The following is an 18745-nucleotide window of genomic DNA, read 5'->3' as shown; positions in this document are numbered from 1 at the left end:
AGAGTAGGAAAAAACATCTGGACATTGTTTTAGGAACAGATTGTTTCACAACATAGGCTGCATTATGCTGATATTCTAAAAGTTATTAATGTGTTTTGCTTCATTTAAAAAATGAACATCGAAAGAAAGGCAGCACAGGTTCCATGCATCGAAATTCTGTGGTCCCACTGTGTTTGAACTCACAAGCAGCCTTTGGTGGCAGCCTCCTTCCTTACCTCTTTTTCCTTTTGCTGCTAAGTATGAAAAAGAAAAACAGTGGTTTGCATTTGGTTATTTTGCAAAAAAAAGCCAGGAGTCAGGTGGCCTTGGCTACCTGTTACCTGCTGCTTTTCATTTTGGGGACTGTGGTGAGGAACAACAGAACTGTCTGTGTATGGTAATTCTGTGATTACATTCAAACGTGTCAACACTGGTTTATCTCACTAAAATGTGCCCCAAAGTCAATATGCGGAGCACTCAAGAAGGGCTTCCTGGAAAGATTTTCACTTACCACTGATGTTTGTTGGAGTTCAAAGTATTTTAATAATTTTTCTTGTGAATGTCCAGCCTTTTTACTATTGCGAAGCTTTGAGTAGAATAATTGCTTCCATCTCCTGGGTGCTTGGCCCTTTTACTATTACTCCAGCCTCTTCATTCAACTCCCAACAACAAACACATGCCAAACTCTCAGGCACATTTGCACTGTGGTGTCATGAGACGATCACGAGATCAACAATCAGGACACTAGGGCTCTGAGTTCTCTGATTTTTGCGATACGCGGGCCTCTCACTGTTGTGGCCTCTCCCGTTGCGGAGCACAGGCTCCGGACACGCAGGCTCAGCGGCCATGGCTCACGGACCCAGCCGCCCCGCGGCACGTGGGATCTTCCCAGACCGGGGCACGAACCCGTGTCCCCTGCATCGGCAGGCGGACTCCCAACCACTGCGCCACCAGGGAAGCCCAGTTCTCTGATTTTTTTAAACTAGCTGAATGGCTTGGACAAATCACCGTATTTCTCTATGGAGGTATCCTATTTGTGTAATGACGCCACAACTTAGCAACTGTTTTATTCTATATATAATGTGACTATAAAGCGAATTTGCTTTATTTCAGTACTTGGGTCAGACATCAACAGAAAATTCAGAATAGAATTTTTCAAACTTTACCAGTAAATCTGAGCCCTGGGTGATTCTGAGAAAACAAAATAGCCAACGATAAGAACATTTAATATTAAGATGTAGATTTAAGAAAGAGAACAACAGGTATTTTAAAGCAAATTTCCACTGTTTTATCTTGTTTAACATATCTAGATATTTTTGGTAGTCAGGAATATTTCAGTCCACGTCTAAACTCTGGGTAGTTCAGTGGTGGATTAGCGCTCCTTTCCTGAAGGGAGCATGTACATATTACCTCTCAATGAATTCTGTTACGATGTCCAGTTTGATAAAAATCAATCTGCTTAAAAGCCCATCCCACTTGCTCTGTTCCTATAAAGTTCCACCAAAAGAAGTTTGTATAATGCAGGACTTTGTACGTACCGGTTCACTGTGCTGGTTTACTTCCTAGTTGTTTCTTTAAAGATATGATTTCCTTGGTATAGTTCTATGTACTTATTATCTAAGTAACTGTTTAAATATACTTAATGTTTTCCAAATATGTTTTCTGTCTGTTTTTTCTGCAGGGTATTTGCTGACAGAGAATCTGATCTTGCATGTTAATTGAAACAAAATTGGCTGAGTGCAAAGTTGGTTTTTTCCTGGGTCACAAAGTATCTCTAGGCCCAAAGAACTGTCAGTTACTTTAGGACTTTGATCATCAACCTACTTGGGAGATTGGTAGCCATGCAGAAAATGTTCTGAAGCATCTGTGCATGTAAAAATATGTTCCCTGTTTCCCAGATCAACAAAACATTTTGAGAATCATGAGCTACATTTAATTTTGCTTTGAAATGGGATAAATGGAAGTAGCATTGTGTTTATCTTTCGGAGCTGTATTTGTTTAAGCTGTACACACATTAACTGGCTCCACTCTAACAAAGTTTGGAAATAATGCAGTTTTTTCCCTCATCTCAATAACCTCATCATTCCACAGGTTCTACCTTATGTTAGTTCTCTGTGCATGTAGTAAAGAACTCATTCCAAGTCAGACATGGAATTCCAAGTCAGCCTGTATATGGACTATCTTTCTACAGTGAACATCACTAGGTAGGTTAAATAGAAAGCAGAATAGCCCGACATGCTGAAAATGGAAAAGCAGGAAAGATTTGAAAACTGCCAAGTATACCAGCATTTTCAATGAAAAACAAAAAGCTGTTAAAAGATACATCCTAATATTGTAAAATTTTGGATCCTTAAAATTTTTTTTACCAACTTTCATGAAATATACAGCAGAGGTTAGCGACTTGTGTTAAAATTATATACCTTTTATCCAAGAAAGCAGTTTAAACATAACTTCAAAAAATTCCCGACAATACTTCTAAGGTGGTAGAGTCCTCATTTTGGACAACCAGGATAGATTTGCTGACATGCACATAGTGAATGTTTTTTAGCCCTATGTTGTGTATGTTCTTCCAAAAAATATTTGGTTCCGCAATATACATAACAACCTAGATGCCATCCAAGAGGATGTATTAAAAGTATCTTAACAAGAAATACTTTATACCTATAGTTCCATGTTCCAAGAATCTTTATATTAAAGGTCTTGTAAAATTGATTCTTAATACTGGTTCTTTGAAAGAGACAATTGTACTTTCAGCCAGGAAATGCTCATACTTGTTAAACTGAATTAGCTGGCTCGAGACTATGTACATGACAGTGACAGAAAAGTAAACTCCCTAATTGGCCAGCTACAAGAATTGGAGTTACATTATTTTACTATCTTAAAATTATTTTCTCATTATTGGAGAACATAATGTTTGCCATTCTCATTCAAGTATAACTCATGTATGAGAAGAAAAATAAAGGCGAAAAAAAACCAAAAAAAATTATTAGTTCTCCTCCATTATTACCCTATATACCCATTCTGTTACTGCAGTCGCTTAAGGCAATAATATACTTCGTTCCTGGAAGGCTGAGCTAAAACAAATCAGATTAAAGCACACTTCCTACAGCTAGGGTAGAAGCTATTTTTATTCTGTTCTTCCAGTTCACCCAGAACAATAGGTTGGAGCCATCTGGGCCCCGACTGGGTCTCCAGCCCTCTAGGTAAAATGAGAGAAGCTAGGTCATACTGCCTAGTCCTTCAAATGCACCAGAGATCCAAAAAAGAAGTCCTGACCATAACTGCCACTTTTCTAGTTTTCAGTCAACTAAATATTGCTCTCTCAGAAACACAAACTTTGGGAGTAATTAAGCTACATCAGTCAAAAGAATTAAAACAAGAAAAAGCACATGGTTTCAATCAAACCAAAAGATATGTATGTGCATGGCATATCTGATGTCCTGATACAAAAACAGTCTAAACTATGCTATGATGTAGAAAGAAGAAAAAGGCACATAATAGGCGGGGCGCCGTTCACACGAGAGTCGGTTGGTTCCTGTATCCCTGTCCCCGCCTTCCCTCGCCGTCATGTCGATATTCCTGGTGAACACCAACGTGCCCCGCGCCTCTGTGCCGGACGGGCTCCTCTCCGATCTCACCCAGCAGCTGGCGCAGGCAGGCCACGGGCAAGCCGGCGCTGTACATCGCGGTGCACGTGGTCCCGGACCAGCTCCTGGCTTTCGGGGGCTCCAGCGAGCCGTGCGCGCTCTGCAGCCTGCACAGCATCGCCAAGATCGGCGGCGCGCAGAACCGTTCCGACAGCAAGCTGCTGTGACGCCTGCGCGTCAGCCCGGGCAGGATCTACATCAACTACTACGATATGAACGCGGCCAACGTGGGCTGGAACGGCTCCACCTTCGTCTGCACGTCGCGCTCCGGAGTCCCCTGCCCCAGGCCCGCAGCCCGCACGCGGTTTTCTGCCCGCCCCGCCCCCAGCGACCCCACCTCCCGGGACGGAGAAATAAACGGTATGGAGACCGGGGGGCGGGGGGAAGCACAGAATAGTGTTAATAGTATTCCTTCGTGTTAAAGTATATGTATAAATGCTATTATATTCATAGAAACTTTTGGGAAGATACATAAACTAAATAGTGGTCACCTATTTTTTTGGGGGGAGAGGGAAGTGTAGCTTTTCTTATGCAATTTTCTCTACTATTTGAATGTTCTAACTCTTGGATGTATTGCCTTCATGTATTTATTTTTGTGTTAATGGATCACCTGGATGGTAAGACTATGCATCATTTTCGTTTGCTGCTTTATTCTGCTCAGGGTAAAGAAACCTAAATGTTACTTAACAGCACCAGGAAAAGACTGATAGATTTGACTATACTAAAATAAAAATTAAGAAATATAAAATATATTAATATAAAACTTACAAAGGATTGGCATCTAGAATAAAGAACCCCTAAAAATTACTCAGAAAAAGAGAAGTAATCCAACAGAAAAATGGGCAAAGGATGTGAACAGATGCCTCACAAAAAAGGAAACACAAATGGCCAAAAGAATGAAAGACTTGGGACCTCCCTGGCGGTCCAGTGGTTAAGACTCTGCACTCCCAATGCAGGGGGCTCAGGTTCCACCCCTGGTCAGGGAACTAAGATCCCACCATGCTGTGTGCCACGGCCAAAAAAAAAAAAAAAAAAAAAAAAGACTTTAGTCATTAAGGGGAAGGCAAATAAAAGTCATTTCACACCCATCTGATTTGCAAAAATGTCCAACCACATTTAAGAGCAATTTGACAATTTCTAGTAAGGTTTAAAATGTGTTTATCCTATGGTACACATCCTTCATAACTAATGCACTGAGCACAATGTACAAGGATGTTCCACCAGTGTTGTTAGCAATACAGAAACAATTTGGTCAACAACTATATGCTATCAACTGGAGACAGATAAATTATGGTAGTTCATACAATTGACTACTGCACAGTACTAGAATTAATGAATGGGAGCATCACCTACAAGAGGGATTAATCACAAAATAATGAGTGAAAAATGAAAGCTGCAGAATGAGACAGTATCATGTTTAAAACATGTATGACAATACTGAAGACTAAAGGGTTTACGGATATGTGTAGTCAAAGTATGGCAATATGCATGGGAGTGATAAACACCCAATTCTGGATGTCGACTATACCGCAGAAGAGGAAAGGCAAAGTGGCCTGGAAGAGTAAGATGTTAAGATTTGACAAAATAAGTACTGGAAATTTGGGTATTCAGTATATAAATATTTTCCATATGCTTGAAATAGTTCAGAGTGACCAACAACACATATATACCTACTTAAGCTCAGAAGGTAGTTTCAATGATGAATTTGTGGGCCAGATGTCATACTAGGAATTAGGAGTCTAAGTCTGAACAATGCATGGTACTTGCCCACAAGAAGATAATCTCACAGAAGCAGATCTGGGTTCTGATTAACTGTGCTACTGCTGATTGGAGAAATTTGTTCTTTAGTAAATGGGCCTGAGACCCTTAAAAGTTAAGCGAAAGTTACCAAGGACAGTAGAAGACAAGGTTCAGATACTCACCACCGCCCTTCTTCCTCCATCTTTCCTTTAAAGAATGAAGATAATGGGGAGAGCAACCATGACAAAGAATTTGACATACAACAGAGCTGACAACTTCCACACATATGCAGAAATGCCTTTTATTATGTTAAAAATATTCCTTAATGAGCCAGCAATTATTTATGTGAAGAGTCCAGAAAACAGACTTATGACAGTATTAGCCTTGTCCTTGATTAGACATTTATGAATTTATACAGAAAACATTATTCCCCAGTCAGTTAATGAGGGTCTAAGAAGATGTGAACTTGAAAGAGCTCCTTCCTGCTTGTCTGGCTGCTCCAATCAGACCACAAGACTTAGTTATAAGGATGGAAGAATTTTTCTCTTTTGAATTTAAAGCTTTAAAACAGTTCGGATGCTGTAAGAGAAGAAAGCAATAAACAGGTTCTGAATGATTTCTTTGAAGACCACTAAAATTGTTTTTTTTTACCCTTCTCCCTGCATAAGCCCCAAATCATTACCACATTCTACATTAAACAGCTAAAGAGAAAGCTCACCTCTTTCCTGCATGCATCAGTTCAAAGGCTTCGTTAATTTGGTCAAAAGGCAAATTGTGAGTCACAAATTCTTCAATCTTTATTTTTTTGGACATATATTCGGACACCAACTTTGGGATGCTTTCTACACTCTTCCATCCTAAAAGAAATCATACATCTACTCATTAAGTTTTCCAACAAATCTCTACAGTATGCTTATTACTTAGTGGGTGACAAAGACATTTAAGAGAATGAATTTTTTCACGAACTAAAGAGGAATGAAAAACTTCAAAATCAGCATAGAGAGGAAGAAGAAATGCACATCTTTAATTAAGAAAAAAGTAAATGCCTTTTGAGCACTTACTTTTTCTGTATTAAGGTTTACTAAAATCTCATTAAATCTTAATGGAGATTTTTATACCATACAGGATAGAACTCTAGAATCAGAATAAGCTTATTTAAGTCCACAACAGCAAAGATTTCTGTAAGCGTGAAATTCAAGGAAGAAAAAAACTGATGTGATACATGACTATTTCTGTGGTTTTAATTTCAACAATAAGGATACCATCTCAGAAGAGAAAACTGAAATTGAAAAGCAAAGTAGGTGATCTTTAGTTACAGGTTACCATTTTAAACAAAATCAGATCCTTCAATTTCTCACTTCTGTTGAAAGAAGCAGTAAATCAACAAAGAAGCCTTCCCACCTTTTAAACCAGGGAGTCTTTGGACCACATTTCAAACCTCTTTTGAGCCTTTCCCAAATCTCCCTTCTTGTGTCCTCTACCAGTTACCCTTTCCTTCCAAACTGCAGTGCTTTTTCTTCTCCTTTAAATCTCCTGGTAACTGAGACAACCACAGCCACTGCCATTCCCTAAACTGAAACTTCTGTTTACATTTGTGAGTCATATTTTAGCAACACCCATGGGGCCCCAAGGCTCCAGCTTATTTCCCAATAAGCATGTGCTTGGATGAGGCTTCAGTGAGAGGTGACTACCAAACCCCCTGGCTCAGTCTCCCGGACTAAGAACACCCTTTCAAATACAGCTATGGACCCTGAGATGATGCCCCTGAGCTGCACGTATGGCTCTGAAAGTCTGTCCATTTAAAATACTCAAGTGCGGCATACGTGTAGCGGTTTGGAAAAGAGGGTTTAGTCAGCTTGACATTTGCCTTGACAAATTCTGTAGTATAAGGAAGGAAAACTCTGACCAAACCCCTCATTTTTCATACTTTCCTAATCTTTTCTTTTGGCCTTGAAACAAAAGCTGGCATGAGGTAGGGGACACTTTGCTTAAACACAGATCATTAAAAACTCATGCTATTAGAGAATGGACTTGAGGACACGGGGAGGGGGAAGGGTAAGCTGGGACAAAGTAAGAGAGTGTCATGGACTTATATACACTACCAAATGTAAAAAAGATAGCTTGTGGAAGCAGCCACATAGCACAGGAGATCAACTCTGTGCTTTGTGACCACCTAGAGGGGTGGGATAGGGAGGGTGGGAGGGAGATGAAAGAGGGAGGAGATATGGGGATATATGTATATGCATAGCTGATTACTTTGTTATACAGCAGAAACTAACACACCATTGTAAAGCAATTATACTCCAATAAAGATGTTAAAAAAAAAGAAATGCAAATTCTTGAGGAAAAAAACCCTCATGCTATGTAATTCTTTCTCCTTAGGAGGATGGTAAGGATATAAATATATTTTTTAAAAATCTATGAAAAACTTTAGATTTCATTTATTCACAACAGTTGGGATATACAAACATGTTTTTTTTTTTGAAATAAACAGCTGTTTTTTTTAATAGTTTTTTTTTAGATGTTGGGGGTAGGAGTTAATTAATTAATTAATTAATTTTTGCTGTGTTGGGTCTTCGTTTCTGTGCGAGGGCTTTCTCTAGTTGTGGCAAGCGGGGGCCACTCTTCATCGCGGTGCACGGGCCTCTCACTATCGTGGCCTCTCTTGTTGCGGAGCACAGGCTCCAGACGCGCAGGCTCAGTTGTGGCTCACGGGCCCAGTTGCTCCGCGGCATATGGGATCCTCCCACACCAGGGCTCGAACCCGTGTCCCCTGCATTAGCAGGCAGATTCTCAACCACTGTGCCACTATGGAAGCCCCTACAAACATGTTTTGATGTCTTTTCTCTTCTCTAGCTGAGCAACCTTGAAAAAGGTGGAAACTTTCTCAGCATTCTGCTGGTAGTTAGGCAACCCCAAACAACCACATACTTTTAGGATCATACAAGGGAAAAATGATCAGTCTGGCAGCTTTTCAATTTTGTTGTAAGGTTTTGTCAAATTTAATATTTTCAGTTTAAGACTTAGTATTGGTTACTGCTGAAATCAGTGCTATTCAGACGGAAGTATGATCACATCCAGGGATCACTGCACTCTCTGGACAAATGAGTAAAAAATGCCAATAACCTATGTAAGTCTACAACACGGCACAGGGTGGCTGATACTGTCGTTTGCTTATCCTGTAACCAGCTTCTCACTCCTGACCTACCCTCAACTATTTCATTAACAGAATATTAATATTTTTTTCAATGTGTAAGAAGTAGCCTTGTGCTTCAGGAGAAGCTGAGCACCTCCCCAGTCCCAGGGGTAAATGCTGACTAGGATTAAAATTCTGCCAATGGAAGTAACAAAAGAGAAAATGTACTCATCTCATCCACCAAATTACCTCCAAAGGCAGTGCCTTTCCACGTGCGGCCTGTTACCAGCTGGAATGGACGAGTGGCAACTTCTTCACCTGAGGCAGCTACTCCAACCACCACGCTGACGCCCCAGCCTTTGTGGCAGGCCTCCAGCGCTGCTCTCTGCAGGCAAATCACAGAGGTCAGTGCACTGTGCTGAGAATATCTGCTTCCCCAGAAACTTCCGGGGGAGAGGGTGGTGGTACAGAGCTTATTAGAAAAACGGCAACAAAATGTCCAAAGTGAGTATTTAGTAAGTTTAATTTTATTGAACAATTTTAACAGGTATTTTAAAAAATTTACGAACTTGGCCCAACACTGACACAAATTGAAAATAAAAAGCTTTCATTTGTTATTTTAAAAAGTAAATCTTAGCTCAAAATTCTAAAGGCTTAATAAAGGCAGCAGGCAGAGAAGTTAATAGTTATACTTCTGCTGAGTGTCTACTTTGTGTCAGGTACCTACAGTTACTATCTGCATTTTACACATAAGGAAACAGGTTTAGAGAAGTTAAGTAGTTGCTCAAGGTCACTGAGTTAGTAAGTGGACATATATCTAATTCCAAAGCCCATGTTCTCTACAGCTGCATCATTTTGCCTTTTCATTTAATGAAACATACTCTGAGATTTATGTGTACACTGAAAAGCAAAGAAACATTTCCCTTCATCTTTCCCTTGTATCATTTCCAATTTCTAGTTCAAGTAGTCATTTTCCCTTCTAATAATTCTTATCAGGGAATTCAAGACTTTTCCTTTACAAAACAAAACAATTTTTGACCTTAATTAAAGAAATTACATTAAAAAAGCAGCCCCCCCACCACCACTTGGAATGAAGCCAAGCATACTCACCATGACTTTAACGTTGCCAATACACTCAAAGGAATAGTCCACTCCCCCATCAGTCATCTCAACGAGCACTTCCTGGATAGGTTTACTGAAGTCCTGGGGGTTAATACACTCAGAGGCCCCAAACTCCTTAGCCCTTGTGAATTTATCTTTATTGATGTCCACACCAATGATCCGGGATGCACCAGCCACCTTACAGCCCATGATAACTGCCAATCCAACTCCTCCCAGGCCAAAGACGGCACAAGTAGAGCCAGGCTCCACCTAATAGTAAAGATAGTCTATAAGGTACTCATTTCACAAGAGTCAAGGAAATCATTAGGTTTCTTACTGTTTGGGCCTATTTCACTATTCCAGCAAGGCTTTGTTGTATGAAATTAGAAGGTGGACGCTAAAACCCAGGCCAACACTTACCTTGGCAGTGTTCACAACAGCACCATAACCAGTTGAAATGCCACAACCCAGAAGGCAGACTTTATCCAAAGGGGCTAAAGGATCAATTTTAGCAACAGAGATATCAGCCACAACTGTGTATTCAGAAAATGTGCTGGTTCCCATGTAATGTAAAATTGTCTTTCCTTTACAAGTAAATCTGCTAGTGCCATCTGGCATTAATCCTTTCCCTTGAGTGACTCTAAAGAAAATAAAAAAGGAAGAAGGTAGGGTAGAATCAAGTTTCCTAAAATGCACAGGAAAAAGAAATCAATTTTAAAAATAATGACCAGTAAACAGAAGAGTGTGCTAAGACCAAAAGTCTAATTTCTAATATATTCATTAATTTAGCACCTTTCAGCAATGCCTTATTAGGAAAACTTATAAAAGAATTATAATCTTACCTATCTTTTCCAGCATTCAATATGCTTCTGGATTATACTGTCAGAGTATTGAAATAATTTTAACAGGTACAATTTATGGATCAGATGAAATGATTTTAAAATTCCATCGTAAAACTCTGTGACCAAATATAACTTCATAAAACCAAAACCAGCATCTACACAGCAAAGATTACAAGCAACTATCCACATCAGCTGATGAAAGTAGATGCCCACACTGGCTGATTTAGACCTTTCAGGAGGCCTATTTCAAGAGTGTAGCTCTCACCACTGATACGATACATGGTAACAAAAATTATTTTTGATATTCTAAATAGATGATGTAACATCTTGCTTAGGAACATGGGCCCTAAAGGCAGACACACTTGTGCTCAAATCCCACGTGCTCCTGAGCAAGTGAATTAACTTTTGTGCCTTAGTTTCCTCACCAGAAAATCAGTGAAATCTATCTTTCTTAGACATTGCTATAAAGATCAAATGAGGTTATGTAAAGCACTAGCACTGTGCCTGGCACAGAGTGCTTAATATATATGTTATTTTAACAAAAATAAACACTACAATTTGATGTACATTCTTGGACAAATCCTTTGGAATACATGTGAATAAATAAATATATATAGATGAAGAAAAATGGATTGCCTCTGGATTCAAGAATAAGTACATTTCCTTTGGGAGAAAAACAAAAATATGATCAGAAACAAACAACAAATAGGTGACAAAGCTCTACGATAAATAACTTGTATCTTTATGAGAGCAAGTTAAGTTTGTTTAGCTCTGAATGTGAGAAATTGCTCCTGTCCCAGAAGAGTTTCTTGAACAAAAGGTGATATGGGATGTATTTTAAGCTTTGAAAGGACTTGTTCTTCTAAAAGGTTACAGACAGCCACAAAAAAACCTATTACCATTATTATATCTGACGTGTCAAAATTTTTTCAGACCGTGTTTGGAATTCCCTTTCAAAATGCCTAGTTTTTTTCTTTTTTCGGTTCTGGCTTTTTTTTTTTTTTTTTTTGCGGTACGCGGGCCTCTCACTGTTGTGGCCTCTCCCATTGCGGAGCACAGGCTCCGGACGTGCACGCTCAGCAGCCATGGCTCACGGGCCCAGCCGCTCCACGGCATGTGGGATCTTCCCGGACTGGTGCACGAACCCGTGTCCCCTGCATCGGCAGGCGGACTCTCAACCACTGCACCACCAGGGAAGCCCGGTTCTAGCTTTTTAACTGGATTTACGTGATAAAATAAATGGAACCTTATTTCCAAAAATAGAAACTAATTTTGTCAATGGCATTAGAAAAAAATGCAAAAATAAACATCTCCCAAACACTGCTGGTGGGAGTATATCCCATGACTCAGCAATTTCAATCCTAGGGAAATACCCAAGAGAAAGTTGTGTATATGTCCACCAAGAGACACATACGAATGCTTATAGTGGCACTAATCGCAACAGGTCCAAACTGGCAGCAACGTAAATGTCCATGAACAGGAGAATGGATTAACAGTGATTATTTGGAATGGAATGTGAAAGAAACAAAAGAAAATCACTGATGCACAGAGCAACCTGGATACATCTCGAAAGAAGCCAGACAAAACAGCACATATTGCATAATTCTGTTTATATGAAGTCCTACAGTGAAAGGTATCAAAATAGTGGTTAGCTTTGAGGGAGGCAGATGTTGACTTGTATGGGACATGAAGAACTTTGTGGGCTGCTAGAAGGGTTCTCTATCTTGATCTGGGTGATGGTTATAACTATTAGGTGTGTATATGTATAAAAATTCATGGAGCTGTACACTTAAGATTTGTATACTTTAATTACTTCATTATATGTATGTTCTACTTCAATAAAAAAGACAAAAAAGGGGCGAACAGACACAAGATCTTAAATGCCTTGAAGTTCTTTAAGTGTGTTACCTTGCTACAATCAAATAACCACCTTTTCTGTGTCAAAAGGTTATGTTATCTCTTGTAGTCTTCCCAAAACCTTATGAGCTAAGTTTTATTACTTCGATTTCATGGACAATAAAATGGCTCATAAAAATGACTTCATTTAATTTCATAAGCATGTCCCTCCTTACTACATATTTTGGCAAATTTAGCCTAGTGTTATGGAAAGAGAACGGGTTCAGAAATTTGTGAGGTACCTCTTAACAGCTGATGATGCTGGGCACACCACTTAATTTCTGGGTCTAAATTTTCTCATCTATGAATATAGTGATAGCAATGATAATGACAGGTTGCCCTAAAGATGGAATGAAATAATTCATGTAAAATGCCCTGTATAAATTGCCACGTTATTACTTATTATCATGATATTATCATGATTAGTGTTACCTCTTGTTTTAAGAATAAAATAAAAAGATACTAACCTTATCTTCTGGCAAAGGTTCGTTTTAGGATTTAGACAAAATTTGCACTCTCCACACTGTGGGATGTAAAGTGGGATGACAGTATCACCTGGAAAACAAATGCAAGGACATTATCCTGAATAGGTAGCATCTGATTCTAAATGAATACATCAGCCCCTGCAAATTCCCATTTTTTTTTAATTAAAAAAATTTTATTTATTTATTTTTGGCTGCACTGGGTCTTCGCTGCTGTGTGCAGGCTTTCTCTAGTTGCGGTAAGCGGGGGCTACTCTTCGTTGCGGTGCATGGGCTTCTCATTGTGGTGGCGTTTCTTGTCGTGGAGCATGGGCTGTAGGCGCGCGGGTTTCAGTAGTTGTGGCTTGCAGGCTCTAGAGTGCAGGCTCAGTAGTTGTGGCACATGGGCTTAGCTGCTCTGGAGCATGTGGGATCTTCCTGGACCAGGGCTCGAACCCTTGTCCCTTGCACTGGCAGGCGGATTCTTAACCACTGCTCCACCAGGGAAGTCCCCCAAATTCCCATTCTTGTCAATCCATGCAGCTTTGCAAAGTTAACAACTTTAAGACCTAGAACTTTACCTACATGACATCATTCAGACACTGCCTATGCAAAAAATACAAGCTTCAAATTTCTGTCTAAGTGAAACTTTTAAAACAGTACGTGGAGAACAAGGAGGTCATGTGCTTCAAAACACTGACTCAATGCATCTTCAAAAATTCTTGCTTAATTGGGCAAAATTTGCTTTGGCGATGTACTTAAACCATTTCAGATAAACAGCAGTCTGCATAATCAGAGAGAAAGAAACTCTCAAATATTTGTGCTTTTCAGATGAGGCGTATAAAATCAATCTTGACAACTTACTGAGGCGATAACTTATTCAAAAATAAACAATGTATAAGTAATGAGAAACATAATTTCCCTATAGAAATAAGCCAAAATTGTAAAATAAGTGATTCAAATACTCTCCTTACCTGCCTTCAGCTTAGTAACTCCTTCACCAACACTTTCCACAATTCCAGCACCTTCATGTCCCAAGATCACTGGAAAACTCCCTTCAGGATCAGCCCCACTCAGGGTATAGGCGTCAGTGTGGCAAACTGCAGTGGCAATAATCTAACAGGGTATTAAAGTGTCTGCGTGTGTGCATGCGATTCAGTGAGGCATAGGTGGAGGCACTTTTACTTTAATAACATTTTATTGATTAGAAGATACAATTCTTTCATATTTTAACCTCTCTAAAATCAGCATATGCTTAAACTCTATGGCATCTTAATTAGAACTGGCAGCATTTTCTTAGTGGTACTTAAAAGTAACGGTGCATTTATAGGCAATGAAACATGGTACATCTATTCTCCTTTTCAGTGCATGTTAGCAGGAGAAGGTAAACAAGGTGATGTTTTGGGCACTGTGCCGTCTGCAGGTGTGGAGAGGAACATCCCCTGTGTGCAAAAGCAGGTGGAGCCCATCTCACTGCTGGCCTCCTCCTAACTGCTGGGGAACGCGATTTCTAATAAGGTATTGGCTATTTCTGAAATACGTCAGCCTGCTTGGTCTGGGCCAAAACTCAGAGGTTTTACTGGAACCAACTCCCCTTTTAGCAGCCACACACAATTTCTACTTCAATAAGCCCTTTATCCCGATTTCTCTAGCCTTCAAGCACCTCTCACTTCTCCAAACTACCAAAAGCACAGAAAGGAAAAGTCTTGGGGGTGTCTGTATTTATGCTTCTATGCCTCTCACAAATATATCCAATTACAATGTAACATTCTTGGCTGTTTGTTAGCCGTTTCCCAAGGAAGCCTGCTGAACTCAGTGTGCCCGATACGGCTCATTTTAGTACATCCAGGACCAACACTTTCTTTTTTAGTAGCAAAATCACAACCAGGCTGATTTCTGAACTTAAAGAAATACACACACACCAGTCTAAGATTTCAGATCCCTGGGCCTGGGTTAAAAGGATCTGAAAGTTATTTGGCTCTGGCTTCTCAACCTGTTCAGTGTGACCCCTGGGAACCTGAGAATTGGAGGTGGGATGGGTAAGTATACTCCAATTCACAGCAAAAAATGCTTATTTTTTCTAGAGGTTAGTTTTATTCAATGTTCACTACTTTAAAGCACTGATTTTATATGAAAACAAGTACAGAGGAGAATGCCAGAACATCCAGCTGCCTGCCTTGTGCAGTATGACTCTCTCCAGGGGTAACTTCAACTTCCCTGCCACAGCAGAGGTTGAGAAGCACTGCAATAGTGAATCCCCTGAACCCTGGCCTTGTCTGCAAGGGTCAGTACATTTTAAAGCTCTCTTAGCAAGCTTACTTCACTTGCTTGTTGGTCTAATCAATTAGGAACCTCTTCCTAAATCTTATTTGAAGTTTCTTCTAACAATCCAAAGACCATTTCTTTCTTCTTTTGTTTCTAATGTGTCACCATAGATTTTAACTTATGGGATCAGCAGAAAGGGGAGCATCCTACCAAGCCACCTTAAACCCAGACTACAGAAGATAAAATGCAGTAATCCAATGATCCATGGAGAAGGCTGCTCAGCACAACACCAAAGCTAAAAAGATGGGAGAAGACTGCTGCAAAGGTGAGAGGGATAAAATAAGAGGCTGTGATTCCAAGGTTGGATGACGTTCAATACCTTCTCCTTGACACTGTCCTTTGGGATTTCTCCTCTGCAGACCTCAGAGGACTCATCTATCCAGAGACCTAATTGTAAGCCTTTTTCTCCCAGTGCCTTGGATGTTTCATTACCTTAATTCGAACTTCATGAGCCTTTGGGGGTGCCACCTCTATCTCCTCTATGGAGAGAGGCTTTCTAGCCTCCCAGGCAACCGCAGCCTTACATTTGATAACCTGAAATGGGGAGAACAGAGCAAGATGTTTATCCTCCTGAACTAGTAACAAACTACTTATTAGTTAATTTAGATGCTGGTGAATGCTAATCTTAGAAAGTATATCACAAATTCACAAAGACACATATAACTCTAAGTGATATGGAGAACTGTCTGGCACGTGTTTATACTTCGTATAAGTGATATTCATTAAAAAGGTTTAATCGAGATGACCACATGAAGAAGTTTAATTCAGGAATTCCCTGGCAGTCCCGTGGTTAGGACTCGGCACTTTCACTGCTGGGGCCCACTTTCAATCCCTGTTCCGGGGAAACTAAGATCCCTGCAAACCGCATGCCCCCCCCCCATAAAAAAAATAAAGTTTCACTCATCAAATATTTAATGACCCTCTACAATGCATAAACAGGAGCTGGTTAACAATACAGGTTCCCAGAAAATCTGATTCTAGTCTGGTACAGGGTCCAAGGAACCTGAATGCTTAAGATGTGCCCTACGAAATTCTTTTGCTCAGGCTGATTTAAGTAACACTGGTTTAGTGCAAAACTGCACGGTGGGAAGGAGCGTAAGGAAAAGTATCAGAATGGGGGAATTAAAAAAACCCTACATCTATCTCTTTCAACTGTGCTATCCAACACAGTAGCCACTTGCCACGTGTGGCTTTTGAGTGCTTGAAAAATGGCCAGTCTGAACTGAGATAAAGCTGTAAGTAGAAAATATACCCAGATTTTGAAGAGTTAGTATAAAAAAATTAAAATATTTCAATAATATTAAAAAATATTGATTACATGTTGCGATAGTATTTTGACTACATTGGGTTAAGTTTTAATCCAATTTAATACCGTTTTAATGTGGCTAATAGAAAACTTAAAATTATATATGTGACTCATACTGTATTTCTATAGTATAGTGCTACTTCAGAGTCTAGTCAGTACACTCCTCCTTTACCAGAGAATGAAGTGTAATAAGGAAGGTTTTGACTCGTTCACATAATGCTTATGAAACATGTTCACAGAATAAAGACTGCACTGGGTTTATAGGAGACAGACTCGAAAGCTAACGATTACAAAAAGTGTGATTTAAAGGGATAGGCACAAAGTGCTACAGAATGCAAAATGTGGAGAAAGAGTGTAACTTTGGTTGGTGGGTTTGGGAAAGCGTCACTTTTAACTGGGATGCGGAAAGATGAGGAAGAATTAGTTACATAAAGATAAAATATCTACATATAGAGTGACTGTGAATGGTGAATATGAAGCCCCTTATACAGTCCTTGATACAGTGTAGCTTTGCAGAAATAAGGTGGTAGTTATTAGTAGCAAGAGAACAAAGAGTAGAGAAAAAGAACTGAACTATGCAGAAGGATGAGTGGCTTGTGTTAATTGGCGAGGCTGGAAATGATCACTTTTAAAATTAAAATGTAGATATTAAATCTGATCAATCAATCTGGTAAAAAAAATTCATACACTGCATTAGAATCTTTTTTCACCTCAATGTACCATAAATTTCAAAATGAAACTCCAAAGGTAAAATTCAGAATACTAACAATGAAGTCACATATTCTAGAGATCTGAAGCAACAAGAATAAATCATCCATAATCTAAGCTTTAAGTCCCTTCTCCACCCTTTTAAAGCATATGTGAAAGTTTAACCTTTTCCTGTCAATGACAATTCTAAACAAAACAAAGCCCCACACTAAATCCACACGCAATTGCTCTACTTCAACATCTGAACTATCACAGGAATTATAAGTTTTCACATTCTCTGCTGAAGGCACTTGGTAATAAGGAAAAAAACCTGCCAACTTGTTAAATCTGAAAGATCGTTTAGAATTTACCATTTCTATTCAAGTCCAAATCTTTTTAGAAAGCATTAAAACAATCAGCAACTTTAGACGGATTAATCATATTACTCATATATTTCTGCCTTTGTTTATTGTCTAATCTGTATTTCAAGAACTTGCAATAATAGTCTGTTGCACAGGGTTCGGAACCCCGGCTCACTATGTTTAGTGTTATCACTAAGCACGACAAACCACTAACCCTCAAGTTTTTGCTCTGTAAAATGGGCTACTACCTTGCATAGCTGTTATGTGAGGATTAAAGGAGGGAAAAAAAAAAGCTCTGGTGCCCAAGTGCTCCAAAACGTTACCGAAAGGGCCCTTAGGAGCCTTCCAAAAATACATTCCTCGGGCTTCCCTGGTGGCGCAGTGGTTGAGGGTCCGCCTGCTGATGCGGGGGGGCGCGGGTTCGTGCCCCGGTCCGGGAGGATCCCGCGTGCCGTGGAGCGGCTGGGCCCGTGAGCCATGGCCGCTGGGCCTGCGCGTCCGGAGCCTGTGCTCCGCGGCGGGAGAGGCCACAGCAGTGAGAGGCCCGCGTACCGCAAAAAAAAAAAACAAACAAAAAAAAACAAAACATTCCTTGGTAGCACAGTAATAGCTCAATTATGAACTACTATCGTGAAAAACAGGCAACGCAGGGGTTAGGAGCACGGGCTCTGGCTGCAGCTTTGCCACCGAAAAGTATGGCCCCGGGCAAGTTACTTATTTTTGTGTACGCAAGGCGTGGCGGCCCCTAAGCCATCCCCAGAACACCAGGCTAGAGACCGACTCCCCCCTCACCTCCAGTCTCCGGTTCTCCCCACCTCCACCCCGCTTCGGCTGTCCCAGGAAGAAACAGCAAAAACCCTCCCACGAACGGAGCCGAAACAAAGGTTCCTCCCTCCCTTTTTGCTGAACCGCTCGACCGAAGCCCCGTTTCAGCTCCGGCAGCCGGAGGCCGTCTCAGGGCCAGGCCCCGCGCGTCTCCCCCTCACCTCCTGACTCCCCCCCCCCCACGATCCCCCCCCCCCCCCACCCGGCCAGGGGCCCGGTTCTGCTCCATAGTTTCCCTCCCTCGCTTCGTTTTCTGGACTCAGCCAGCGTAGCAGCTGACAATACCTGGCTCGCCATCTTCTCGGATTCCGGTCAGCGCAAAGCAAGGACTCGGGAAAGTCCCCACCGCAATGAAAGATCGAGGATGTGGGTGGGGCGTGCGTCCGGCGCGGTCCCGCCTGCGCCGGGGAGAGCGTGGAGGCGGGGTTTGCGGGGGCC

The 18745-nt window shown here is 40.7% G+C and overlaps 3 protein-coding genes across 4 annotated transcripts in view; 2 read left to right on the top strand and 1 right to left on the bottom strand.

Annotated features, from left to right (window-relative positions):
- The window catches only part of METAP1 (methionyl aminopeptidase 1), a 69100-nt gene extending 62239 nt beyond the window's left edge, over nt 1-6861 (top strand). The window contains exon 11 of the mRNA XM_019926452.3: nt 1661-6861. Within this exon, the coding sequence (XP_019782011.1) occupies nt 1661-1701 (41 nt within the window). The 3' untranslated portion in view covers nt 1702-6861. The remainder of the gene's footprint in view (nt 1-1660) is intronic.
- LOC109548540 (macrophage migration inhibitory factor) lies at nt 3547-6861 on the top strand. The gene is made up of 2 exons (XM_019926453.3): nt 3547-3986; nt 5582-6861. Exons 1-2 carry the CDS (start codon nt 3547-3549, stop codon nt 5772-5774), a joined length of 633 nt encoding a protein of 210 aa, XP_019782012.1. The 3' UTR covers nt 5775-6861.
- LOC101333056 (alcohol dehydrogenase class-3) lies at nt 5654-18740 on the bottom strand. Of its 2 annotated transcripts, XM_033857378.2 has the most exons (9): nt 18593-18737; nt 15560-15661; nt 13777-13918; nt 12809-12896; nt 10024-10243; nt 9613-9873; nt 8752-8887; nt 6085-6223; nt 5654-5945 (listed from the first exon to the last, which is right to left on the bottom strand). In XM_033857378.2, exons 1-9 carry the CDS (start codon nt 18602-18604, stop codon nt 5921-5923), a joined length of 1125 nt encoding a protein of 374 aa, XP_033713269.1. In that variant the 5' UTR covers nt 18605-18737; the 3' UTR covers nt 5654-5920. The 2 variants fall into 2 exon arrangements, with proteins under 2 accessions (XP_033713269.1, XP_073661675.1); XM_073805574.1 differs by lacking the exons at nt 5654-5945; nt 6085-6223 and adding an exon at nt 7678-8231 and having other exon boundaries at nt 18593-18740.
- Between the last annotated feature and the right edge of the window lie 5 nt (nt 18741-18745).

The sequence above is a fragment of the Tursiops truncatus genome, chromosome 5 (genome assembly GCF_011762595.2).
Source record: "Tursiops truncatus isolate mTurTru1 chromosome 5, mTurTru1.mat.Y, whole genome shotgun sequence".
In the NCBI taxonomy this organism is placed as follows: domain Eukaryota; kingdom Metazoa; phylum Chordata; class Mammalia; order Artiodactyla; family Delphinidae; genus Tursiops; species Tursiops truncatus.
This window is presented reverse-complemented; position numbering and strand designations above follow the sequence as displayed.